The 26,857-nt window shown below is 44.0% G+C and overlaps 2 protein-coding genes across 2 annotated transcripts in view; one reads left to right on the forward strand and one right to left on the reverse strand.

Moving 5' to 3' along the window:
* Positions 1 to 2,423: 2,423 nt before the first annotated feature.
* On the reverse strand, positions 2,424 to 6,793 carry LOC309400795 (uncharacterized protein). The gene is made up of 5 exons (XM_081969476.1): positions 6,717 to 6,793; positions 5,989 to 6,170; positions 5,234 to 5,331; positions 4,424 to 4,547; positions 2,424 to 2,586 (listed from the first exon to the last, which is right to left on the reverse strand). Exons 1-5 carry the CDS (start codon positions 6,724 to 6,726, stop codon positions 2,569 to 2,571), a joined length of 432 nt encoding a protein of 143 aa, XP_081825602.1. The 5' UTR covers positions 6,727 to 6,793; the 3' UTR covers positions 2,424 to 2,568.
* A 6,084-nt stretch (positions 6,794 to 12,877) lies between these two features.
* Positions 12,878 to 26,857, forward strand: part of LOC309400874 (uncharacterized protein) — a gene marked incomplete at its 5' end in the record, with an annotated part of 41,195 nt that continues 27,215 nt past the window's right edge. Inside the window, 3 exons of the mRNA XM_081969589.1 lie at positions 12,878 to 13,102; positions 20,620 to 20,704; positions 21,024 to 21,096. Coding sequence (XP_081825715.1) covers positions 12,878 to 13,102; positions 20,620 to 20,704; positions 21,024 to 21,096 — 383 coding nt within the window. The remainder of the gene's footprint in view (positions 13,103 to 20,619; positions 20,705 to 21,023; positions 21,097 to 26,857) is intronic.

Raw genomic sequence — 26,857 nt, forward strand, 5'->3', positions numbered from 1 at the left:
GTTCTGAACCTGTTTAAAGTGTGCATGAATTTTGCTTATTTGGTCTTCTTTAGTCTTTTTTCTGGTTACACTTACTTAGGCTCAAAGACCCCCTCCTTTAGCCTCTACAAAATTCCCATTAATTAAATGTCAAAAGGAGGAGGACAACAATAATAGGGGAATACAATGTAATGTTTCTACAGAAAATTATTTGTCTTCCCCCTCCTTTCACTATTTTTTCAGTACTTTCCCATGCATTACATTAAAATTTGAGTTTGTACCAAGATTTCACTTGTCGAGTGCAAACCGCTTAAGAATGAGAATGCCTTATCCTTGCATTTCCAGGACTAAGAAATTGGTTTCTGTTGAATTGCATTATTTCCAGTAGCGATGGTTGTTTTCAGAGCACATTTAAAAATTGTACCAGAACTTTGCTTTTCTACATTTCTCTTTTTATGTCTATTGTTTTTAGCTAAATTTAATGGGCTCTTTTGAATTTTCCTGGATCCTTATGCATCAAATTCCCTTAGCTTTTATCTCTTTAACTTCTTGGCAGTTTTCTCAGCTTATTTCCTAGTAGACAACTACCCTGTACATTAACTTTCATCCCTACTCTTTAATTATGAAGTTAAACTGGTGTATAAACTTTCAACTAGCTTGGGCATGTTATGTTCTTATTTCTAAACTATTGAGGCTTCAGTGAGGCCTTCTAGGCCCAAAATGGGGCGTGGGTAGTGGTCATGCGGGCATGCTCAGGGGGGCACGTGTTGTATTATGGATGTGGGCACACACACGGGCTCTCGTGCACATGCTTGCGGCACGTGAGGACAAAAAGGCTAGCCATCACTGAACTGGTTAATGAAATAGAAGTTTATCAACTGAATGTTCTACAACAGTGATGGCAAATCTTTTTGGCCCCAAGTGCCAAAACGGAAATGCCCGTACATACGCAGACCAGGTGGCCAGTGCACGTGTGCGCTGGCCAGCTGGTCTGTGCGTGTGCCAGAGCACCCGAAACCCAAAGAGCAGCTGGCCAGCGTGTGCATGCCTGTTTTTTTGCTGTGTTTGGGGCAGTTTTCAGGGTGGTTTTTGAGCCATTGTCAGGCAGTTTTGGGGGGCGTTTTTAGGCCAGTAGACGGGCCCGAAAACTCTCTGTTTTTGGGGGGGAGGGTGTCTCCAATGTCCCAGCACCTGTGAAGACCAGCTGAGGACAAAATGTTCCCAAATAGATTTCCAAACTGTTGGAAATGTAATCACCAACAGGGGACCTTCTATATGAGGTGAATGTGTCAGAAAACCAAAGAATTCTGAACCAAAATTCAAAAATGGTTAGAAGAAATAATAGAACATAAAATTGGCATGAACCCTGAGCTGCTGCTTCTAGAAATAATAAATAAAATATTAGTAAGGATATCCAATATTTAATGCTTCATATAATCACTGCTGCTAGAATTTCATACGCCCAAAGTTAGAAACTAAAAACCATTCCATCAAATGCAAAAACCATTTTAAAAAAAGGTGCTAGAATGCTCAGAAGTGGACAAACTAACGATGGAACTAAGAGAGAGAGAGGAAAGAGAGTACTACAAGACCTGGAACAGGTGGAATAACTGGCTTGAAAAGAGATGTAAAATCAGTGCATAAGGAACACATAGCAAACACAATGAAAAGAGATGGCATATATTTAGAAACCAATAGAGATGGAAATATTGTATATAGATGTATATATTGTAAAAATGAAAAAGTATGAAACAAAGAAGAATATGTATAAAATAATAGAATGGAAAATGGAAAACCTGAAATTAGGGAAAAAAATACCAATAACAGAAAGCTGTAAAGATGTAACTGTGATTTTAATGTTTGGAAAATGTCATTAAAAAAAAGAGCAGCTGGCGATGGCGCATGTGCCCACCAGGGGGCTCTGTGTGCCATCTCTGGCACACGTGTTATAGATTCGCCATCACGCTTCTAAGAGGGGAACCTTATGCTACATTATAAACAGGGGAAATATTGGAGGCATTTGCTTGACACAGAAATTCTGGTTCTTGTTGGCTGTTCACTGGGAAAACTGATTTTGAACTGCAGTGATTAAGAAGGAGAATTCTGAAATGGAGGGAAATGGATTTGATGTTAAAATTTACGCATTAAATATTGGTAAGTTGTTTTTAAAAGCATGCCTTTTGTTTACCTGACAAGTTTGTAAACAGCCATCATCCATTGTATTCTGGTTGATCTAAACCACGAGTGTCTAAATTTTGGCTTGCCTGGGCCTCACTGAATGAAAAGGAATTGTCTTGGGCCAAATATAAAATATATAATATACTTATTGCATATAAACAACAAACTTCCCCTTTTTATATTTTTTATTAGAACTTTTACAAAAGAGGCCAGATAAACATAGTCTCATGAACCACAGCAGAAGGAAATAAAAACACAAGTGCAAAGACTGACAGATACAAGGTTACGGAGCAGCCTATTTAGAGTCTGTTCAGAAAACTTCAGGGGCCTCTAGTAGTAAAAGAAGAGCATCCCAAAGTGAAACAGCCACGTCTAGGTGAGCAATCTGGCAGCCTGAGTTGAAGAATCCTCTCAGCTTCCATAAGGCACCTGGAGCAAAGCAAACAAAACACATTCAGAGAGTCAGTGAAGATAGTAACAGTTTTGCCTCTGGCAATACATCAAACATGAATTAAGGCAGTGAATTCAACCGCTTGGGCTCCCAAAGGAGATAGCTAGGGACTCTGAAAAGAAACTAAACAGGTCTGGAGCGGCTGCGTTGCCTCCAACCAAGGCCCTTTGGGGTGGGGAGGCAAAGAGCTGGTCGATACCGCAGAAGGAGTTCTTTATCCGCTCCCCCCTGGCAGCCTTTTAGCAACTATTGTCCCACCTTGCATCCCCTCCCCTTAAAATCAGGCTAGGGAAGAAAGCCGGGAGTGGGGGGAATCTAAGGGGGAGGAAAGAAGAGACCCAGGCAGATCCCTCTCTGAATAGCTTTCTGCCCATATTTCGACTGATTTCCTCTCCGATCCTCCGAGGAACAGACCCCACCCCCCTTTTTCGACTCTGGACTGCTGGGGCTTTATTTTCCCCATTTATTGGGGTAGATTGGATTATTATTGGGTCTTCCCCCTCCCCCCAAAAGAAAACCAGCTGAGCTTCTCCAAGCCCCCTATCCTTCCCCCTACTACCCCGCCCACACACCCAATCCCATTTTGGGAAAGAATCAAGAATCATTTCAGGTCCCCAGATAAATGAAGCTCTTTCGTCCCCCTGCTGTGGCTCCCTGTCGGCTGGCTGCACCCCGCCCTCCACCCCCTCCTCGCCTGCCCTGAGCAGAGAAGGGCGACTGGCAAATTGAGACTTGTTCTGTATTCCTGAGCGGAAGCGAACCTCCCCTCCCCTCTACTTGTCTCTTTTCCCGGCCCTTGTTGGGAGAGGCGCAACTTTTCTCCATGCTGAGACACTGGCTGGGCCGCACAGCTGCAGCCGATGCTCCGCGTTGTAATGGGCTCCAGGAAGAGCAGGAGGAGGGTACATCGTCTCCTCTATTGTGCAAGCGCTAAGCTTTAGTGCAAGAGCAGCAAGCAGCCATGTGGCAGCGAAAGGAATATGGGGAGATGCACCCTCCCGCTCTGGAATGCGGAGCGAGTCTCCAGCTGCCGAAGTCTCCCTTCCTTTTCAAAGCAGGCAAGGAGTGAGGGGGAAGGGAAGGGCCACCTAGTGGTGGGATCATCCTACAGGGAGCCACAGGAGAGGGCCCAAAGAGCCACCTGCTGCTCTACAGGCACAGGTTGCCGACCCCCTGTTCTAGGCTCAGTCCCCCCTCCCTTTTTTCCTCTTTCTTCCAATGGTCCTGCATCACAGCCGATGCTGGACCCTTGTTGCAAAACAGGCGGTGAGATTGCTGGTAAAAACTGAAATAATGCAAAGCAACAGCAGTAAGCAAACTGTGGCTTTCTCTGCCTAGGTCTCCTCCAGAGAAACAATAAGACTTTTCCTAAGGGAGTAGCAGCTATCTAACAGGAGAAACATGGCACTCTGACGTCATAGTCCTGCTATGATCAGGAGACGGCAAGACCTGACCTTGATTGGTTGGCACAGGACTCTGGATGCAAAACTCTGAAACTTTCTCAGCTTTGATTCGTCATGAAGATCTTTCCTTTTTCTCCTCCAGAAAGTGAGTGAAACACATGCAGTCTAGCTCAGACTCAGCTCTTCACTTCTAGACTTTTCTTTATATGAAAGAAAAATCAAAATATGTCCCTAACTCCTCAAAATAACACCAGTAGTTCTTCCCCATTGCCACTACATCAACTCTTAATCTCCCTAAGGTAGTCCAGGGTTTATTCAGAAGGATCCAAAACAATAGCAATCAGTGTTCAGTGTCTATAGAATACTGGTGATGGGTGGATGGGGGGAGATGGGGGACATAGGATTCTCTTACATAATATCCTTGGATCAATGTTTTTTGGCAGATGTAGTGATATACAGTGTTGCATCTCGCTGCGCCAACGGTGGCACCATCATCCAAAAGCGCACAGTCTCCTCCATTTCCCATGATGTCCAACCTGCAAAAGAAACAGAAATTAGACAATGGGGGTACCAAAGGATTCCCGAGTTTACAGTTCATCTAACTGAGCCTTGCCTTCTCAAAGATGATTCTGCAGATTGTCCCCCAATTTGGAAGTGTTAACTGTGCATCCCAGTTCACCCATCTACTTCCCAGCAGCTCAGCATTCCAAGTGGCCATGCTACTTGACCATGCTGACCATGCTACTTGTACACATGACCCCAGGAGGCTGCAACCATTGTAACTGCTTTGCCAAAAGAGACCTGCCCCCCCTCCCCCCGTTATATGGAGCTGATCATGTGGTCTATTTGTTTGTGGTCACTAGGAGGATGAGAGTTCATTGGGTTTAATATTTTTTTATTTCTGTAAACTGCCAGAATCAACACATAATTTTTCCAAATAAATATGTGCCAGTTGCCAAGTACCCAAACTTTTATCTTGTAATTATGGGGCTGCTGTGATGGTTGTATGGGGAGGACCAAACATAAGTCATTTTTCTCAGTGTGGACTAACCGTAATGCATTTTGAGTTACATTGGCAGGGCAAATTCGTTTTAGGGGGCAACGCCTGAATACTGGCAACCAGGAGGCTCTTTGTAGGATCCGTCCTGAGCTGGGGAGAGCCTCAGCAGAGGCATTTAGCTTTCAGCTCTTGTCACTGAAAGGGAAAGAGGAAAAGACTCACATGGAATTTTCTCCATCTAGCCACTTCCAGGGTTGATCTGGTTCTCTCCTGAGGCTGATCCAAAGGATGTGGTGTCTTGTGAACATCCTGGTAAAATCCTTTTTTTAAAAAAAGTGCATGTTAAAATCTTGCATTGCTAGATTCCTTTTATACTAAGATTAAACCCTGAATGGGTTAACTATTAAGGGCTCCATTTGCTGACTTTACTTTTAGTTGATTAACTATCTTGGTGGCTGTTCTATTTATTTTCTAAATGTTTTATTGTTTCTAATTATTTTAATGGTTCTACAATTTTAGAGTTATAAGCCACTCAGGGTCAGTTGATTGAGTAGGAATTGAAGAAATAAAATGAACGGTGCAGCAGAAAAACTGCACAAATGTCTGCACAAAAGGCAGGATAAAACCACCCTGACGTTCAATGCTTGAGATAAACTGCACACAATCCCAGAATCAAATTCATTTCCTCTTTTCCTTTTTGGAACATCCAAAAGGAATATGCCTAGAAGGTTCATAGTCAAAGGAATATGCCTAGAAGGTTCATAGTCAAATCTGTATTTTTGCATGCTCAGTGCAGACTTCCTGCTGTCTCCCGCTCTCTATTGAACAAGTGATGTCAATGGCATCTTAAAGCTTACTAGGATGGCTCCTTAGCTCTATAATCACATTTTCTTCTTTATTTCCATCCCACGAAACATTAAAATTTAGCAGAAGGTTTTCAAAGTCCAATTGGGGACATGGTACGTGTCTTGTCTTGCTCTGTATGCTCCTGTGCCCATGGCATGGCTATTTCCATCCTTCATTTGGGTGACTGGCTTCCACATCTTGGTATTGTTATTACTAGCTGGTTCCCCCTCCTGTCCACCTGCATATCCACTGGAAGGAAGGTCCAGCAGCTTTTTCTCCTCATCCATATTCAGCATTCCTGGATTTGTAGGATCTGGAATTAGAAATGGGGCTGTCACAAGAAGGAAGGCCAAGATCCTTACAGAAGATGGCAAATTACTACTAATTTCAAATAATCTCTTTTCAGATATAGGATAAAGCCTCTTAAAAAGTTTGCAGTAGAAAATAATTTTTGCTGCAATCTTTTATTGTTGTCAATAAATAAGGCAACTTTTTGGTAAAATCAGCGTTCCATTTTCCACTTGACATCAGAAAGGTTGAATTCAATTGAGAATCAGAATTGACCTTAAAAAGCTAAGAAGGATAAAAGCCTATCAGAGAATCTGAAGGCTAGGTTAATTGAAAAAACTTTCTATATAGCAACACTCATAAAACACCAAATCCTCACACATCTCAGGAGAAAACACATCTCCTAAATTGCTGACTAGAAATTAGGTCCAGATTCCTTTCCCAAATCATAATTTTAGCAGGGGAAAAAACAATAGTGGAGACCCAGGCAGGAACTTATAACTTCTATATGATTTTTATGTATAGGCCAACACTTTATATTCATTTCTTTTTAGTCATTTCAGTGACTTACCCACCACCATCTGGATCCAGTTTGTCCTACTCTCTTAAATCACCTCCTCGAATCCTTGGAGAAAACATAGAACTTATTACTGTTAACTACTATATATTACTATACCATTTACTTTAACTAGTATGTCGGTAGATTTTTAAAAGGAAACGCAGCCATTCCCCGCAACTGGACGCAAAGCAACACCTGGGAGACCGCAAGGGAGGGAAGAAACACCCCCGCTCCCTCCCCAAATACTCTACCCGGAGAGACTCCCCCCCCCCGGCTGCGTGAAGAGAATGCAGCCCTCCCGAGGCTGCCCAGAAAATCCTCCCTTGCAAAAAGAAGCATTTCAGCTGCCTTCCGCATTGTTTCCCTTCTTGTTTGTAAAGGGCCAGGGTGGATCTGTCTCTAAAGAAGTTCCTTCTCTCTCTCTCTCATGTGCTACATACATTTGCAGGGTTTCAGATCGTGTTTGTTTATTACATTTATTGGTGTAAATACTGGACGCGGGTATGAAGGGCCTGGCCCCGCCGTGTTTTCTCGCTCAGTTGCAGGCTTCCTTCAGCCTTCAAACACTGAGGCCGGCCCACGTAAGCGGGCAGTGCACAAGGGCCACGGACGTCTCAATGTTTGAAGGCTGAACGAAACCTTCAACTGAGCGAGGAGCCAGTCCCTTCACACCCGCGTCCAGCCCTCCGGAATTCGCTGCGCCGGGGCAGGAATGAGACCCTGTCCCGCTGCCGCTGGGGCGGAGACGACGAGGAAAAAGAACGGCCAGGCAGGGAGCCAGTTCAGGCTGTGTTGGCTGGCTGGTTGAAGAGGGGACAATCATAGCTGGTTAGGTGGCTGCCGCGGTTAGCAGCTTGTGTTACATCCCCGAAGACGCGTTGCCTCATGGGCACGCCCACAGGCTTTCCGCCCATTGGCTTAGCCGTTGACAGCTCAGCTGGCGGGAAAAACGACCCCGCACCATTGGCTAAGCTGCTGACAGCTGCTAGGTATAAATAGCAGCCTGACTGAACGTTGTTGTTGCCAGTTCTTACTTCCGTCGTTGCCTGTTAGCTGTTGTTAATTAAATAGAGTTAGATTCCCTCCGTCTCGCCTCAGTCATTACCCACCCAGGGGTTCTTCTGAATAGAACACTGGAGAGGAAGGTGGGATCCTGAGGTGAAGGAAGGGCTAAGTCACTGAAAATTGAGCTGACTCTCGCCTTGATCAAGGCGAATAATTACTTCAAGTAGGAGGATAACTCTGTAATCACCTGTCCTTTTAAGGATGGCTGCACCGGCAACCTTTGCTCCGTTTAATCCAGCGACCTTGGCCTGGGATGCATTCAGAACTGCTGCCATTAACTGAGTTCTGAGACCTGGACGACACTCTCCTCGAACAACTAATGTGTGGTGTGAGGGACATGTGCTTGCAACGTTGCCTGTTAGCAAAGAAAGACATCAACCTTCAATCAGCCCTGGATGAAGCATGTGCATCCGAAATGTCAGACAAATCGATAGCCGAGATGCAAAGGTCTCAAAACACGACCTCTTCCTCAAGCTGAGCTGCCACCATGCACCATGAAGACACCTGCCACCATGCACCATGAAGACACGGGCTTTGACGAAGTGACAGAGTCTGTAGGACAATGAAGTCTCAAGTCGTTAAGTGTAAAGTAGAGGTTTTTTGGTACGGGAAGGAGCAGTAGACCAGTAAACACTTTTTGTGCCGAGAATGAAAGTTTCTGGGACCCTGACTCTGCAAAAGTGCCATAGGTTCACTATTAGGGCCCTACAGCCTTCCCCACCCTGAGATACCTCATGTGCATATTGGTATTCTTGAATTGTGAGTTCTTAGGAAAGTATCCTCTCCTTGTGTGTTGCAAACAGCTATTTCCAGTGGGGAAAACAGGACAAAGCAGGTGAGGAAAAATATGTTTCTTTGCTATATTTCCAGTCTGAATTAGACCATGGCAGGGTCCCTGCAGAAGAGCCCTTTTAAGGATTATGTATTAATAGAAAAACAACTGCCTTACCCCTGTTCTTAAATGCTAAAGCTGTTGCACATAAAAAACAGGAGCTCTGATCAACTACCAGAGCTGTCATTTTCACAGTTTGCTGCACTGTAGTCTGTGGACGCCCCAATTGAAATGCAAGCATGGAATAAACTGAGTCTGGTTTGTTCTCAGTCTTTTAAGTGGCCACAGACTACTAGCAAAATTGTCATTTGATCATAAGGCAAGGAATATTTCCCTTTTTGCATTTGAGGCTCCAAGAAGGGACAGGAAAGACAAAGAAAAGGAAAGGGGAAGAGAGGAAGGAAGGAAAAAGGATCTCTCTCGGTGTGTGTGTGTATGTACATATGTGTATATGTATATAGCAGAGGTGAGTTGCTGCCGATTTGCCCCAGATCGGCCGAACCCGGTAGTAGCGGTGGTGGGAGGCTCCACTAACCTGCTTGGACGCTTCTGAGCATGGGAGCGCATCTAAACTGGTAGTAAAAAAGTTAGCAACCCACCTCTGGTATATAGCATGTCTTTAGCTATGTTATGTATGTGTATGGCTAGACAGGTCCTTTATTTTGAGAGTAGGCAATATAATTTAATTTTTAATGTGTACCAGTGTGCTCACAATAAAAAATGACAATAAAGGTTATCATATTATGTTAACATATATATTGGAATTTAAGCTAATGAATTGGCATTTTTAAAATGCCGAATATATAGAATATCCTTTTTCCCCTCTCTTCTGACCCGACTCCCAAACACGATAAGCCCTTTGTATTTAACTAAATATTTCTTTTATTAGGAGCGACAGAAGCCCGGGCAAAAGTCTCTTTTTTTCTCTAATACACACAGCAGGCTAACAAGTCTCTGTGGAAAGAGAAGCTCGCTCCCTTTCCCCCTGAAATGGCCTCAACACACCAGGAGTATTTCTCTCCACACCCGCAAAATAAGTCCTGGAAGTTTGTGCTGGCTTTTTTCCAGCAGCAGCAGACAGACAGACAGATACACACACACACACACACACACACACACACACACACACACACACACGACTTAGCAAGCAGCGGTGGCCCTTCCGTCCCAAGGACCGCCCCATAGATTCACGTTGTTCTCCTCTTCTCTGCCTTCTGCGCATCTGCATGTCAGGCACTGGACCCAGCTGTTCCTCCTCTTCCTCATCAACCACCTTCAGACCTGAGGGCTGTTGATTCTCCATCTGAGGGCTGATTGATGGCCCAGGTGCTGTCTCTCTAACAGTTTGATTCCCTCTTCCCCCTCGGAGCTCTCAGATTGCCTTGCTGCTGGCCCCGACTCTCATGCCGCCTCTTCATCTGATTTGGCAGTTGGAGGGGGCCAACGGCCGATAGGCCACAACACCCTCATTCACTTAAAAACTGTTTTAAATTTGACTATCTTTTCATTTTTTCTTGCTTTTGTAGATTCAGTGGTGAACTCCAGAGTTTTGTTATAATGTTGGACCATATTCCAGTTGCTCTCAAATTTAAAAATAAGTTATACGTTGTTTGGCATGATCTGCTCTTGACAAACTCATGTTGGCTTATGGTTATAACTTTATTTGCTTCTACTGTAGGTGTTCAAATATTTGTTGCTTGATTATCTTTTCGAATATTTTCTCAGGTATTGATGTCAGGCTGACTGGTCTGTATTTTCCTGGATCTGTTTTTTTGCTTTTTGTTTTAAGATGGGCACCACATCATATTTTCTTGTTTTTTATGTGCTGGAAGAAACTTTAACAATTGTTTTTGGAAAATAAATTGACTCCCTCCTCTTTGTTGCAGCCTCTCAAATACTGGAATACTGCTATCATGTCTCCCCCACTTCTTCTTTCCTTCAACTAGCTAAACCCAAATCCTGCAACCGTTCTTCATATGCTTTAATCTCCAGCCCTTTGATAATCTTAGCTGCTGCTCTTTGCACTTTTTCCAAAGTCACAACATCTTTTTTGTAATGTGGTGAACAAAACTGGATGCAGTATTCCAGGTGTGGTCTTAACTAAGGCTTTATAAAGCAGCACTAACATTTCACATGATTTTGATTCTATGCTTCTGTTTATATAACCAAGATGGGGTTACTTTATTGAGCCTCTGCTGCTCTGAGGTTGTTAAGGCAGTGAATGCCTTTGGTATGCCAATAGAAGATGATAATATTTGTAGCTCAGGGTTGAACCATGGGGTCCTTGAGGCTGAGTGAGCTTCTTGTTTTTGTTTCTGTGTATTATTCACATTTCTAAACCACCATTTCTCAAAAATGTTTGCAGGGGTTTCTTAACTTTTTCTTAATTGCAACTTTTAGAAGTTGCAGTCACTGTGTAAAAAGGTGGTGGCTGGAGAAACAAATCTCTCCAGAGATGTTCAGGAAGATCATGGCGGGACCATCCTTTGAGATGCTGTGGCTCCCCCTATGCCTTTGCATGCGACAAACACTGCCACTCCAGGTGAGGAGTCAGAGGCTGATCTTCTGATTCAGAAGACGGGGAAATTAAGGAGGCTGAGATGTCTGAGGATGAGGGCAGGGAACCAGAACAAAAGTCTTTCTCTGGACTATTCCCACCAAGCCTTTTCCCATGACTGCTCTACAAGGCCAAAATGGTCTCTAAAATTGGGCCCCAGCCAACATTGGCGTCTCCACGACCCACCTATCTCTCAGCTGACATCCTCTTCTCCGAACAGGAGACTCCAACAGAGACCATACCAATTCCTAAATTCTTTGTTGATTTTGTTCAATGCCAGTGGGAAGCCCCCACTTCTGGTCCAACTCCATCAGCTGCAGACAAGAGATTTTTTAATGTGGCCGATGACATGGCCCAGCTTTTGTCAATTCCAGAGGTCGATGCTCCGGTGATTGCGCTCTACACCTCAGCCAACATGCCAGGGGGTCCTGAAGACGCCCTAAAGCCAGTGGAAAAGAAGGCGGATCTCACACTACAGAGAGGCCACCAGGCAGTAGCCTGGGCAGTCCGCGCATCCACTATCACCTCCTTCTTTACCGGATCCTGCCTCCTATGGCTTCAAGATCTACAACAACGCATCCCGATTGCTGACCTACGCGCCCACCAGGACATTGCCAAACTGGTGGCAGCTGTCCAATTTACATCTGATGTGACACTTACATCTGCCAGATTTGCCTCCCGTGCTATGGCATCCTCTGTTGCCTCCCGCAGACTCCTATGGCTCCGCCAGTGGCAGGCGGACGTGCGCCACAAATGGCGATTGGCTTTGGCTCTGTTCAAGGGCAAACATCTTTTTGGAGCCGCATTGGACCCTTTCCTTATTGAAAATAAGGACAAAAGAAAGGTCCTCCCTACTAAAGTCACCTGACTTTCCCCAAGATCCATAATGCCTTATCTGGCAAGTGGTCTGGGGAGATTCTGTAACTTAAGTACAAAACAATAAAGTCACTTGCTTTAGCTATTTACAGGCCTTCCTGACAGGAAGAGCCACAAATTAGACAATAGACAAGACAAGTGGCAGCTGAATCTACAGAAGGAATGTGCTTTACAATATTCAAAGCTAATACTATATTTTGGGCCATGCATCTTGTCTGGATTATTTTACAAGGTTCACAAGGAACTAGATACTTCAAAAGTAGCCCGGCTAAGCGTTGGATTATAAACAGGGCTAGTCTATCCTTGGAGCTCCCTCAGAGATGTGCAGCTGTTCTGCTGTCACTCAAATTTCACACATTCGTTTTTTAAAAAGAAACTATATATATTTAAAATATAATTTTTAAATGCAGGCAGTCCTCGACTTGTGACTGCAATGAACCCTGTCCCATCACGGTCCTAAGCTGTGGCAGACATCAAAGGGGTCAGTCACAAAACCAACCCAATTTTGCAACCATTTTTGGCAGTTGTTAAGCAAATGTCAATGGTTCACAATGGGAGTGGTTTTGGCAAAAATTGGAAGTAACTGCCTGAGGGAGGGCAAAACGTAGTGAAATGCAGTCATGGGATTTCAGGATGCTGCAAACAGCTATATGTGTGTCCCAATTGCTGAGTGTCTAAAATTCAGTCACATGAGGCCCAACTGTCTTAATTTCCAATCCTGGTCATACATAGCTCCCAGGAGCTAAGCAATTACCGGTAGTCATAAGTCAAGGACTTCCTGGTCAATAAAAGTATAAAGAATTACCGTAGCTTTTTCTAGGCTGGCGCCGAAAGTGAAAGGCCATGTTCATTTTGAGCGCAAAGATTGTGAAGCCCAATGGCAAAAAGCCAGATGAATTTGAATCTGGCATCTCCCAGGCTCTCTTGGAGTTGGAGTTGGATTCTGACTTAAAGGCTCAGCTGAGAGAATGGAATATTACAGCAGCAAAGGAGATTGAAGTGGGTGGTGGCAGAAATCGTTTCAGAAGATTCAGGTGCGGCCAGTTCATGCTGGAGAAAAATTCAGTGGTAAACATGTGGTTTTCATTGAGGGAGGGGGAGAGGGAGAAAGAGAGGGAGGGAGAGAGAGAGAGGGAGAGGGGGAGGGAGAAAGAGAGGGAGAGGGAGAGAGTTTTCATTATTGCCCAGCTAGATTCTTTTTCCAATTGTTGTATGTGAATATTCACAGATGAAGGGTGACGGCCAGAGAATAGCCGGGTTGATATTATGTGATGGAAGGAAATATCAGTGAATTAGGTACCCTATAAATAAACAACATGGTATGGGTGGAAATTTATCATCAAATCTTTTTTTTAATTATTTTTTAATGTACAGACAATCCTTGACATGACCACAACTGGGATCAGAATCTTGGCTATTGAGCATAGTGACCATTAAGTGAGATGCTCATTTCACTGCTTCATTCAACAACCACCATCCCAGGATTCCTGCTTGTGGCCATTAAGTGATCTCTTGGGCCATTAAGGAAAATGAATGAAAGAGCAAATCCTTCTGGCAAGCAGATTTGCGTGAGAGAAAGATTCACTCAACAACCGCATGGTTCACTTAACTACTGCCGTGGTAAAAAAAAGCTCATAAAATGGGGCATAATTCACAACCACTGTCTTGCTTAGCAATGAAAATGTTGGGCTCTGTTGTGGTCGTAAGTCGAAGACCACCTGCAGGGATGGGTTCTGGCTGGCGTTACTGTGACTTCGTCCGTGTGCGCGCTGGATGCGCCCTGTGAGCACATGTACAGTTCAATGAAAATTGTTCTGTGCATGTGCAGAACTAAAAAAAAAGATGGTGGCGAGGGAACTGATTCGGAGGCATGTCCAGCCTAGGTTGCTGTCGATTCTGTCGAACTGATAGGAACCCGCCTCTGACCACCTGTATGAAGCTAATGATAGCTTTATCAGAGCAACCTTGAAAGCCCCTGAAGACGGCAAACAGGATCCTTTTAATACAATACAGCATTTTATAGGAAGATAAACTGCAAAGTGGGTTCTCATAAAGAGCTAACACATCTGAAGCCAAAACAACTACATTATTGTTTAACATGACAGCATGAGCTGTAAGTCATGATGTGATTTGTATGGTTTTGCTTCAGCTGTTGAAACATGTAAACTGAGCTTTATGGTATCATGTGTACTGTCTAAAAAAATGCCCAAATTACAAATTATGTGGGAAATGTGGAACTACGCTTCCAGGCTACATGTCTAATTTGCAATTTCATGGTTGAGAAATATTCTCTTTCCCTGTGGGGTTGTTTCTTTGTTATGGTTTTTTGGTTTTATTTTTGTTTTTCGGTAAATTGCTGTGGTTGTTTCTGATGAGCAACGTGGGCTTTCAGGAATCTTACTTAAGAAGACAGTGAATGCCTTTGGTATCTTCTTCGTCCTAGGATATTCCCTCAAGGGTAGGGTCCGCTTTTTGGATCAATGGATGTCACTTTGCACAGTCAGCTGCATCTCTATCCTCTGCACCACGAAGCCCTAGAAATATTTATGTTTTCCGTATTTGTTTGAAAATATGTGTTTTCCAATGGTCTTAGGCGACCCCTGTGAAAGGGTCATTTGACCCCCAAAGGGGTCCCAACCCACAGGTTGAGAACCACTGCCCTAGGGACTTTGATCCATTTGTCATTGAGGCAGCTGGGAGAGAACGGCCAAAATCTCATGATATCACCTGGGTATAGGAGCCCCCAGACTCTATACTTTAAATCAGTAATATGTCCTTAATAAGCACTTTGATTAAAGTCTGATCTCTTTCTTCCTCAAAATTGTTACAAATTTTACTGGAATAGTGTGGTAAGACGCTGTAAAGGAGGGGCACAGGAAGCCAAGTGTGAGTGTAAGATAGAACAATGGTGAAATTGCTGATTGCTTAAGACATGATAGGAACTTCTCTTTTTGTATTTTTCCTATGTACTTCTCTGTTTGTAACATTCCAAAATGAACTTCTCCTTTTCGAAATGTCATGTTTGTCTCGTGTATGGAAACACCTTGAGAATGCTCAGTGTGGAACATGGCATAAAAGTAGCATCCTGGGCGGAAACAAGGCAGTTCAGATTTTGGTGTGTGAACATGCTGAACTCGATGCATCAATAAACCTGTTTCTCTTGCACCTTCGTGGTCTCACGTCCCGTTTTTATTGAGCATTGTGGCGCAAGCTTCAACCTGCTGCAACATTGTGACAAAATTCCCAACCAGCCTGCACCTGGGCCTGACATTGAGGTCCATGATCACTTGAGCACCACACAAAAATGGGTGGGTGGTATCCAGCAGCACTATGAGGAATGGAGCAACACTGCCAGGGAATCAGTGGTAGGATTCAAAGGTTCCGTGGGCATGGCTTGGTGGGCATGACAGGAAAAGGACACTGTAAAATCTCCATTTTCCCTCCCCACTCCAGGGGAAGGTTACTGCAAAATCCCCATTTCATCAGCTGGGACTTGGGAGGCAGAGAATAGATAGGGGTGGGGCCAGTCAGAGGTGGAATTTACCAGTTCTCTGAACTATCATATTTTTAGGAGTATAAGACGCACCCCCCCCCCCAAAAAAAGTGGGTGGAGACGTGCAGTCAGATGAGGCAAGTGAGGCACAGCCTCACCACTCTCATTATGAAAAGAAAAAAAAAGTAAAAGGAAAAAGCTGAGCTAGTTGCTGCCTCACCGTGGATGACTCTGCTTAACTGTTAAAAAAAGCCTCTAAAAAAACGCCCTCTACTATGAGGCAGGAAAACTGCATGCCTCATCTAGTCTGACTTTAGGCATTTTATGATCACTCAAGAAGAGTTAAGCAAGGCTTAAAAGCCTAAAAATTCCTGATGTAGGTGAGGCACGCAGTTCTCCTGCCTCATAGTAGAGGGTGCTTTTTAGAGGCTTTTTTTAACAGCAGAGTCATCCACGGAAGCCAGGCAAAGAGCCCTGCTGTAGCACACACACTTTCCCCCCGCCTCTTTCTTTTGGAAGGCTCGGATCACTTCCCTCCAGCTTCTCTGCATCTCCTTTCACCCCAGCCTTCCAGCAGGAGGTGAGTGGGTGGGCTTTATTGCGTTCCAGGCATTTCCCAGCCAGACAGCAAGCTGCATTTGCAATGGTGGAGGTGTTTGGGGAAGGCAGTAGGGAAATGGGAATGGCAGAGGAGCTGCTTTCAAGTCACTGGAAAAGATATCCAATCCAACTTTTGTGTGTGTGTGTGTATGTTTTTTTGAGAGTGAGTGAGAGAGGGAAGGGGGTAGGAGAGATAGTCCAATCCAACTTCTGTGTGTGTTTATATGTGTGTGTATGTGTGTGTGTGTGTTTGAGAGAGGGGGAGGAAGGGAAAGAGGGAAGAAGGAGGGGAAGGGAGAAGAAAAAAAATTAAAAAAGGAAATTTATTTCGCAAAGGAGAAAAACAAATGCTGTCGCTTTAAATCAGAACTGAGCATGCCTGGCTGTGGAATTCTGGGAGTTGAAGACCACAAGTCTAAAAATATTTGAAACCCACCACTGTGTCAGTGCCTCACCAGCCATAAACCTCACCGCACGTCACTGCTGGAAATGTCTGTGCGTCTTATACTCCGAATATTGTGGTGCGGGAGGAGGGTTGGTGTGGCACCAATAAGCTGTTCTAGATCAGGTGGCGATGAACAGACTGCACCGAATGGGTGGTGGGGTACAAGCGACACGGAGGAAGGAGCCACAATGAATGGGATTTAGCGAATGAGCTATGGTGGCGATGAGCGGGCCATGGTGAATGGGCCGCACCGAACAGGTGGCGCCAAATGGGCTGTGGTGATGAATGGTCTTGGTGGCAGTGAATGGGCCGCAGTGAACGGGCCACAGTGAACAGGCAGTGGCAAACGGGCTAGATGAATACTGGATGGATGCTGGGAGACAGAAGCATATTTCCTCCCTGTTTATGTGTTTGTACACATGTTTCTATGTTCTATACGCCCATTGTACGCCGCCCCGAGTCCTGCCTGGAAAGGGAGCGGCTAATAAATTCAAATTTATTATTATTATTATTATTCCCTGCAGAACCTGCTGAATACCACTTCTGCAGGGAATGCCTTTGGTATGCCAATAGTAAAATAATATTTGTAGGTCAGGTTTGAGCCGTGGGATCCTTGAGGCTCTCTGATCTTCTGATATGGCAGTTCCTCTTCTAAATCCCTATAAATATTCTTGTTCATAGTAAAAGAAAGAAGGGAAAAAAACATCTTGGTGCCCATTCTCTCTTTCTGGGAAACAAGTTCTCTGCTTAAAGCCATAGGCTCTGCCACTGAAACATCTCTCCGATAGGATTTGTGTGCTTGGTGGTTTTAACCCACAAAAGTCAAACCAAAGCCTTTTAAAACTATCGACCTTACAAGTAACCCAGACTGGCCAAGAAACAGCGTTGAGAACGGGTCAGCTTTTTTTCTTCTTCACCGGAGCCGATCGCGAGCAGGAGGGGGTGGGGGGAACGGAGCCTGTTAAGAGGCAGTAGATATTGGGTTTCCTGGGCAGTACACTCGGCTCCCTGCCAAACAGGCTTTTCTCCCTGCCCCTGCTGACGTAATACAGGCAAACTGACAAAACGAAGTGCTGGGAGGCAGGGTGCACTGATTTCTCTTGCACTTCGGAAGGGAAGGGGAGGGCGATCGTCTAGGGAGGAAAGGGAATCTTCTCGGAGGGGGTGGTGGCCACATGTGGCATTCTGCCATGCGGTCCCCCAACAGAGCGGCCTCTCCTCCCGGCATTCCTGAGCTCCGGAGGTCTTGGAAAGAAGGTAAGCGGGGAGTCGGTAACAGGGAGTGGGTGGGTGGGTGCAGGGGCCGGCCAAAAGGGGCTGCGGGGACTCCAAGGGGCCAGGAAGTGAGACGCAGGGGGCCCCAGTGGGACGGGGGAGGCAAGGGCACAAGGGCGCTTATTCCCGCACGAGGGTCTCCCCAGAGTCCTCTTCGGTCCTTTCTCTTCTTCCCGCTGGAGGGGAAGGGACGAAGGGCAGGAATCGGTGGAGGAGAGGCTGAAGCGGGTAGTGGCGATGGTGGAGAAGTAAGAAAAATGGGGATTTTCAACAGAGAAGGAAAGAAAGAAGTTTTCTACTGGGGCGAAAAACAGGGGTTTTTCTTCCTATCTAAATTTCCACAAATATACCTGTAAATAGGAAAGGGGGGGGGCGGGGAGGAAAAAAAGCTGGTGAGGAAAGGAAAACAGCTTGGTCAGAGGCACAGAAAAAGAGCTCTCTCTCATTCACCCACTGCCCCGACCATACAGGTCCGCCTTTTGGGCAAGAAGAATTAAAAGCTTTGATAAAACTATCCAGAAAGAGGCGGGAAATGGCTGAAGGCAGCCAACAAGTACTTGGCAAGTGTGGCTCTTGTTACTTCTCCACTGTGAATTTGGATCCAGAGCACCAGCCCAGGAGCGAGGGAAATTCCGGTTGTTACTGGAATGCCAGCTGCCTGCATCTCCGCTTCCCTCCCACAGGGTCAGAAAATCCAGGCTCTTAGTCAGCCAAGAAAGAGTTTCTATTTCTGGCCACTTGTCTTTGCTGGGGAGGGAAGGCTAGCAAGGACTCAAGCCAAAAACTGGAGCTTCTGCCACACGGTCCAGCAACTCAGGGGCCTCTCCTTCAGTATACGACCTCTGGAGCTCTTGGAAAGGCAAATGAGCAATCAGTGATGGGAGCAATTGGAGTGTGCAAGGGGGAGGGGGCTCGGAGATGGCCCAAAGGGTGGGGAGAGAAATATGGAACATCTCAGTGAATGGTGTGTGTGTGTGTGTGTGTGGAGCACTCTGGGCAAGCACTAGCGCACCTTTCTGAAGCAGCCCCATATTTCACTTCGGCTTCTTCTCTTCTTCCCTCTCTCCCAGGGAAAAGCTGGAGGGAGGGGAAGGGAAGAAGGGCAGGAGCAGTGACGTGCGGTGAGGTTTATGACTGGTGAGGCACTGACACAGTGCTGAGTTTCAAATATTTTTAGACTTGTGGACTTCAACTCCCAGAATTCCACAGCCAGGCATGCTCAGTTCCAATTTAAAGCGACAGCATTTGTTTTTCTCCTTTGCTCCTTCTTTCTTTTTCTTTTTCTTCTCCTTCCCCTCCTTCCTCCCTCTCTCCCTTCCTCCCCCTCTCTCAAACACACACATACACACACACACACACACACACACACACACAAAAGTTGGATTGGACTATCTCTCCTACCCCTTCCCTCTCTCACTCACTCTCAAACAAACCCCCCACACACACACAAAAGTTGGATTGGATATCTTTTCCAGTGGCTTGAAAGCAGCTCCTCTGCCATCCCCCCCCCCCATTCCCCTGCTGCCTTTACCAAAAACACCTCCACCATTGCAAATGCAGCCTGCTGTCTGGGTGGGAAATCCCTGGAACACAATAAAGCCCACCCACCACCTCCTGCTGGCAGGCTGGGGTGAGAGGAGAGGCAGAGAAGCCGGAGGGGAGCCGATCTCAGCCTTCCAAAAGAAAGAGGCTGGGGGGAAGTGTGTGTACTACAGCATGGCTCTTTGCCTGGCTTCCTGCCTCCTCCTGTGGTCTCCTCAGTGCTCGCTTGTGCTCTCCCTCCCCAAGTGTAGTTTGATTGCAGGTGGAGCCACGTTGCCTTTTCAAACTTGTAATCAGTGAAGCTGGGCTAGATTTTTATATAGTTTTATCCAGCTGTGTGTGTGTGAGAGAGAAATGAATGGGGGCCTGGGGAGGAAGTCACTACACTTGGGGAGGGAGAGCAGAGTCATCCACGGTGAGGCAGCAACTAGCTCAGCTTTTTCCTTTTACTTTTTTTTTTTTCATGATGAGAGTGGGGAGGCTGAGCCTCACTTGCCTCACCTGACTGCACGTCACTGGGCAGGAGTGGGGGCAGTGGTGGAGAAGTAAGAGAAAAATGGAGACTTTCAAGAGAAGAGGAAAGAAAGAAGCTTTCTACTGGGGCACCCTGGGATAAAACAGGGGTTGTTCTTCCTATCTAAATCTCTACAAATATACTTGTACATAGAAAAGAAAAAAAAATCTAGGGTCTAGCATCTAGCGAGGGAAGGAAAACTGCTTCCAAGGAAAAATGGCGCACACTCTCACATTCTCTCTCCCCCTGCCATACTGGTGCAGAAGAGTGAGAAGAAGGCAGGAAAGTGGCTGAAAGCATCCAAAATACTGTTGTGAAAGGTTGCTTCTTTTTAAAAAAAAAAAGTTATTTTTTTTTAGTCTCATACACACATTTACAAGTCTACATTCTCATAGTTATTATTCTTATCACATTTTAACACTTTTAAACATTCCTTTTTCTATATAAAAAAATTAAAATATATAATTGGGATTGCTTTGCTTACCATCCCATACACCTATTTTGTTTTATTGCCCCCATACTTTTCTTTCCTTTTCTCCCGCCCTCCCTTCTCTACTTTCCTTCTCTCCTTTCCATTTCCTTCTTCCCCATCCTCTCCCCTACTCCTCTCTACCTCTTCCTCTTCATACCCTCCCTCTCTCCTCTTCCTATCCCTCCCAATCTTCCCCTCCTTTCCTCTAAAGAGTTGCTTCTTTTTGTTTCTTTGTCCTCTCCAGCGTGAAATCAGATCCAGAGCTCCAGCCACTGACAGGAAGAAGAGAAAAACTGGCACTTTTATGTCAGCAGATGAGCGACTGGAAAGTTAGCTGCCAGAGATTTTTCTCACTGGGCAGCTGCCCTCCCACAATATCAGCAAGGCAGGGAAATAAAGGGTTTGCCAGACTTGGAAGGTTCTTTTCGCTTGCCTTTTGCCTTTGCTGGAGGAGCTGAAGAAGCTTCTTGGATGAGAAATGAAATGTCTTCAAAGAAAAACTGGAACCTCCAGTTGCCTCTTGGAAAAATAAAAAGCACTTTTGGGACAACCATGACCTGGATGACTGAGGATCTCCATAGGCATTCAGCTAGCAAAGAAAGGAAAAAAAGCTTTGCCAGGGTCTCAAGCAAAACACGGACGTTTCAGCCACGCAGCCCAGCAATGCTGGGGCCTCTCCTTGTACACGACCTCCTGAGCTCTGGAGCTCACCGAAAGGCAAGTGATGGGAATGATCGGTAGGGGCAGAGGGTGGCCTTGGAGATGGCCCAAAGGGTGGGAAGGGAAGCATGGGGTATCTCAGTGAGTGGGGCGGGGGGGAAGGCTGGAGCACTACTCGGATCTCTCCTACTCCTGAAGTACCTCCATACTCCACTCCAGCCTCTTCCCTCTCTCAGTTGAAAAGCTCAGGAGAAAGGAATTGGTAGAGAACGGACTGGTTTCAATCCATGAAAATAACTTCCTTTCAGACAGATCCACCCTGGCCCTTTATCCAGAAGAACCAAAATAAATGCTAATGATAGCTTAAATGTTTCTTTTTGCAATTGAGGTTTCTCAATTGGGAGGGCAGTATTCTCTTCACAGAGCCTTGGAAAAGTCAGGGCTCTGCTTTTTTTTGTTTTGCAAACTCCGGGAGGGTCTTTCACTGACTCACCTGATGGCGGCAGCACCAGCAGCCCCATCCAGCGGGACCCCACTTCTGCTGCGTCTTGCCACCACTTGCGTATGTCAATCCTTCTCCGGAAACGGAAGTCAGAGGGCTAAAAAAAAGTCTAGAACTTGTTTCTTGACTGGCTCTCAGAGCAAAATGGAGGCTACGGGTGAAGCGTCCGAGCGGCAGCAAGCAGCTGCAAAAAAAGTGAGCCAGCAAGGTGAGGCAGGTGTTGGGGTGTGTGAGGCCTGGTGGCTACTGCCTGAAGATTAGCAGCTCAACACACACACACACACACACACACACACAGAGCTTGAATCCCCCCCCCTACGTTTCGCCTCACCCCATGCAACCAGGTGCAATGGAGATGGAAGGGTTTTAATTAGGGCTTGTTTTGGGGGGGCACGTGTGTAAAAATCAAGCTAGGGCTTATTTTGGGGGAAAAGTGGGTAGTAAGCAATTCAGGCTAAGGGTTTCTGTATATCAGAGGATTTGAGTGGATAACACAGTCAAAAGAGGCTATGCGGCTTTGCAATGTGTCCATCCAAGATGCGTTGACGTACTTCTTCATTAGTGCCAATGGAAAATCTTCTGCAATAGCAATGGATATTAGTTGTTTTAGTGAAAACGACCGTATTTTTCAGAGTATAAGATGCACCAAGGTTTTGAAGAGGCAAATGAAAGAAAAAAAAAAAAAGTACTCTGCAGACCTCCTAAAAATGACCCGTTTTCATGAAAACGGGCCCTTTTTTTTTTAAAAAAAAAGGCATGAATAGCCTTTAGCAGGCTTATAGAGTGCTTCTGGGAGGCGGGAGGGGGGAGAATGAGCAAAGAGTGGCCTGTTTTTCGAAAAACGGGCCCGTTTTTTGTCAAAAAAATTGCCTGCATAGCCTTTAGGAGGCTTATAGAGTGCTCCTGGGGGCTGGGGGGGGAGGCAAAATTGAGCAAAAAACACCCCGGTTTTCGCTCATTCCTGCCCTCACCAGCCCCCCAGAAGCACTCTGAAAGCCTCTTACAGGCTCTGCACGGCCATTTTGGTGAAGGGCGCGGGGTTTCGGGAGGCAGAAAAATGCTGTATTCAGCACTTGATAAATCAACTATATTCAGAGAATAAAGCAAGAATAATTATAAATGATGGTGTTACAGAGACAATAACCTTAAGCCGGGGAACGATACAGGGTTGCCCTTTGTTCCCTGTTTTATTTGCATTATTGATAGAGGTTTTGGCAAATGCAATTAGGGAAAATTCACTCATTGAAGGAATTGGTGAACAGAAGAAAACTGAAGTAAATTTATTTGCAGATGATACATTATTAACATTTCAAAATCCCGTAGTTATAGAGAAGATATATTTACACCTGAATGAATTTCGGAAATATAGTGGATTAAAAATTAACTGATGTTATATAACCATAGTAAAGAAGAAGTGGGTGTATTGAAAGGAAAATGCAAATTAAAAATAGTATATAGGATTAAATATTTAGGTATGTATTAACATCCCCCAAAATATTCAAGAGTTAAAGAAAATAAATTATGAAAAGTTAAAGAAAGATATAAAAGATAAAATAGATAACTATGAGAAAGTAAAATTATCATGGTTTGCAATGATAAAAATAAAAATAAAATTGCAATGATAAAAATAAAAGTTTTACCAAAAAATATTTTTTTTGTTTTGGATGATCCCAATTAAATTTTTGGATCAAGAATTAAAGCACATATAGAGGTTGCTGGTTGTTTATTGTAATGAAGCAATAATAAGTAAAGTATTATTGTATGAACCATTAAAAAAGGGGCTGGGTCTTCCAAGTGTTAGAAATTATTGTGTAGCTAATCAATTAAAAGTGGTCCCAGATATTATAGCAGTAACTAGATATTTAATATGAAGGGATATAGAGTTGAAAGAGTTAAGGGAAATTGTATGATCCTACAGAAACATATTGGTTTAAAAGGATATTTTAAAAATTGTTAGGAGAATTCAAAATCCCTTTTTAAAAAAATTCATAGAATTATGGAATAAATGGCGATACCGGTTAATTCCAGGAATTTCTCCTTTAACACCGGTGGTGGAAATGGAGAAATTCCATAAGATCGAACTGAAAGAATGGATTAGTAAACTAAAAGAAAATCAGATATATAAATGGGAAGACTGGAAGAACAAGATAAAGACTAACACAACTAAAAAACATTTTATCAGATATTAAATTAAATTGGTTGAATTTGATACAATTAGAGAAATGGATAAAAGTGGAAGAAAGATTCGCGAAGAAAGATAGTTAACAAAATTTGAAATGATGATAAAAGAATGTGAGGTGAATGAAGAATAGGTAAAGGAAGAATTGGGAAAATATATAGAATATTAACTGAATTAGAAGAGCAGGCAAAAGGTTTAAAATTAATTTGGGAATCAGATTTTGGAGATTTAAACGATAATGATTGGGAAAGTATTTGGAATAGAGTATATAAGAATATGTCAGAGTTAAGGAAAATGGATATAAAGTGATACGGAGGTGGTACCTAACACTACGTCAATTAAATCAAATACATATTTGTTGGAGGGGAAAGAAAGAGGTTGGAACATATTAAACATGTGGTGAGATTGTGAGAGTGCACAAAAAATATGGGACATGGTGTTTAAAGAAATTAGAGCACTTTTGAATGTAAATTTAGATATGTCACTGAGGATTGCATTACTGTTGCTGGTGGAAAAATGTGTGGTGCCTCATGCGCCCTCTGCATATTTCTAACAGTTTCTAAACAGCTGGAGCTACAGTGCTGTTGCTGGGGATGCCTGAGCCCTCGCAGTGGGCCAGGTCATTGCGGGAGTCCTGCGGCCCCAAACGCTCACCTCCTGTGCTGCCTACGCATTCTTGCTTTCCAGTGACACTCCAGTGGAAATCTGGCTGCTCTCACCCTCGGGATGATCCCCCCCTTTGGGGCAGCTTGTCAGGGGAAAAAACACCCTGTTAGAGATCAATGGACCGTGGCTGATTCCCTTCCGCATATCTTTTGAGATATTGAGAAAAATAAGTCTTTAAAATATTCTAATTAATAAACAAACTTTAATAATAAAATAATAAAAGTAAATGAAACAGAAATAACTAATTGGTTACATTTTGATAATGAAAGCTACGTTTGCCAAGTTGGCTGCCGAACAAAGAAGAGAGGAATTTGGAATGTGTAACGCGTGCGCAATAAATCACTTTCAGATAACATTTTGTTTTATGACCTGCGCAATAAAGCTTTCTTAGTTTAACTCTTGAATGTCAGTTTAGGCAGTTCAGGCCTAGCAAACTTTTTAACATCGTGACACCCCTTCTTTTGCTAGTCTGGGCTGACATCATCAAATCATCAATTAAGGCACATCTTCTTTCGCAGATACTCGTGTTGATTTGCGGCAAGTGGTTTGTTAAGCATGTCTGCAATCTGATCATGTGTAGAAACATATTGCAATTTAACAAAACCTTGCTTAACTAATTGCTTTGTGTTTTGATAACGAATGTCAATGTGTCTGGACCTAGAACCTGTAAAATGTGACTCAGAAATATAAACAACAGATACATTATCTTCCATCACGGTGATTGGTCGAATCGGACGTGTCCAGATATCTGTGATCAAAGCATCAAACCACGTTAGAGAATTACAAGCATCTGAAACACAAGCATATTCAGCTTCAGTAGATGAACATGAAACAAAACTCTGTTTTCTCACTTGCCAGTAAACAGGACAACCATTTAGGAACATCATGTAACCAGAAGTGCTTTTGCGTGACTTCTTGTCGCTCGCCCAGTCGGAATCAACAAAACAAACCAACTTTGGTTGATCAGTGTGTGTTGGTTCTAGCAATAACTTCATGTGTTTAGTGTGTTTCAGGTATTTCAACAACTTCTTAATGCATGACCAATGAAATTGTGTTGCCTTACCTACGTGTCGTGATAAAAGATTAACACTAAGTGCGATGTCAGGTCTGGTCCAACTACTAATGTATAATAGTGAACCAATGACTGAACGATAGAGTGTTTGATCCTCGAACTCAGGACTTGGTTCATGTGTTAAGTTGTGAAAATCTGTTTGCATGGGTGTCTTTGTTGTGCTAGCATCTTTCATGTTGCAATGATGTAGAATGTGGTCAATTTTCTCCTCTTGTGAAAGACTAAACCCCTTCTGTGTCTTTTCAATTTGAACACCTAAATAAGTGCTAATGTGTCCTAAAGATTTTAGTGTGAAGTATCTCTGCAAACTTTTAGCAAAAATCTCACTCATTTTCTTATTTGGACCAATATAAACAATATCATCAACATAAACAAGAATTATCTCATATGCATTGTTAGATCTTTTTGTGAACACGCATTCATCAGTTTCGGACTTAATAAAGCCCATTGAATTTAGTTTGTCAGTAAGACATAAATACCACATTAAACCTGACTGTTTCAGACCATAAAGACTTTTGTTCAGGAACCAGGTATCCCCTTCTTGCTTTTGGAATCCTGGAGGGCTTCTCACGTAGATCTCTTCATCTAGGTCTGCATGTAGATAAGCTGTGTCCACATCAAATTGGAAAACTTCTAAACCAAGAATAGTTGCAGTGGTTAAAGCAATTTTTACACTTTCAGTTCTGACTGTTGGTGAGTAAGTGTTTGTGTAGTCCTCAGGATAACGTTGAGCGAAACCCTGAGCTACAAGTCTGGCTTTGTATAAAGACTCACCATTCGGTTTCTTCTTGATTCTGTAGACCCATCGGGTGCCAATGACTTTCTTGTTTGCTGGAGGTTTTGCAGGTGTGAATACATTAAGTTTCTTTAAACTGTCCATTTCATCCTGCATTGCATCATACCATTTGTCTTGTTCTGAATCAGGAAGCTGTTTGATTTGTGTGAATGTCTCTGGAGGAAGAGTAACGTTGCAAATCAAAGGTAATGGTGATTTTGTCAGTTGCCATGAATAACGTTGTGGAGGGATTCCTTTTGTGGCCCTCTTGGAGCATCTAGGAACAACAGACCAGTCTTCTTCTTCTTCATCATCATCATCCTCGTCCTCACGTTCGTCGCTAGCATCAGCATCCGCGGCTTGCGAAGACAGAACATCAGGTTGTGAAGAGCTGGTAGAAGGAACATCTGCCTGCAAATTGTCATCAGGCTGCGTGGCATCTGGAACACCATCTCTAGGAAAATAAACTTCAGGATCATTGGAATGAATCCTGGACCAGTCAATGTCTTCCTCAAAATTAGCAGACTGTGAAATGACAATCACATGTTTAGTATCAATGAATTTATACCATTTTGAATTATCATCAATACCCATAAATCTTAGTCTCTTTGGTCCTTGAGTTATAGGA

The sequence above is a fragment of the Natrix helvetica genome (assembly GCF_964273705.1).
Source record: "Natrix helvetica genome assembly, chromosome: 1".
Lineage (NCBI taxonomy): Eukaryota > Metazoa > Chordata > Lepidosauria > Squamata > Natricidae > Natrix > Natrix helvetica.

Bases quoted from the DNA above. Each gene is read 5' to 3' on its own strand.
- LOC309400795 (XM_081969476.1), bottom strand. The intron at 5,332-5,988 runs GCAAGACAAGAC...TTTTAAAAAAAG, and splicing joins TGGGCACAGGAGCATACAGA to GATTTTACCAGGATGTTCAC. The intron at 4,548-5,233 runs GTGAGTCTTTTC...TTTCTTTTGCAG, and splicing joins CTAGATGGAGAAAATTCCAT to GTTGGACATCATGGGAAATG.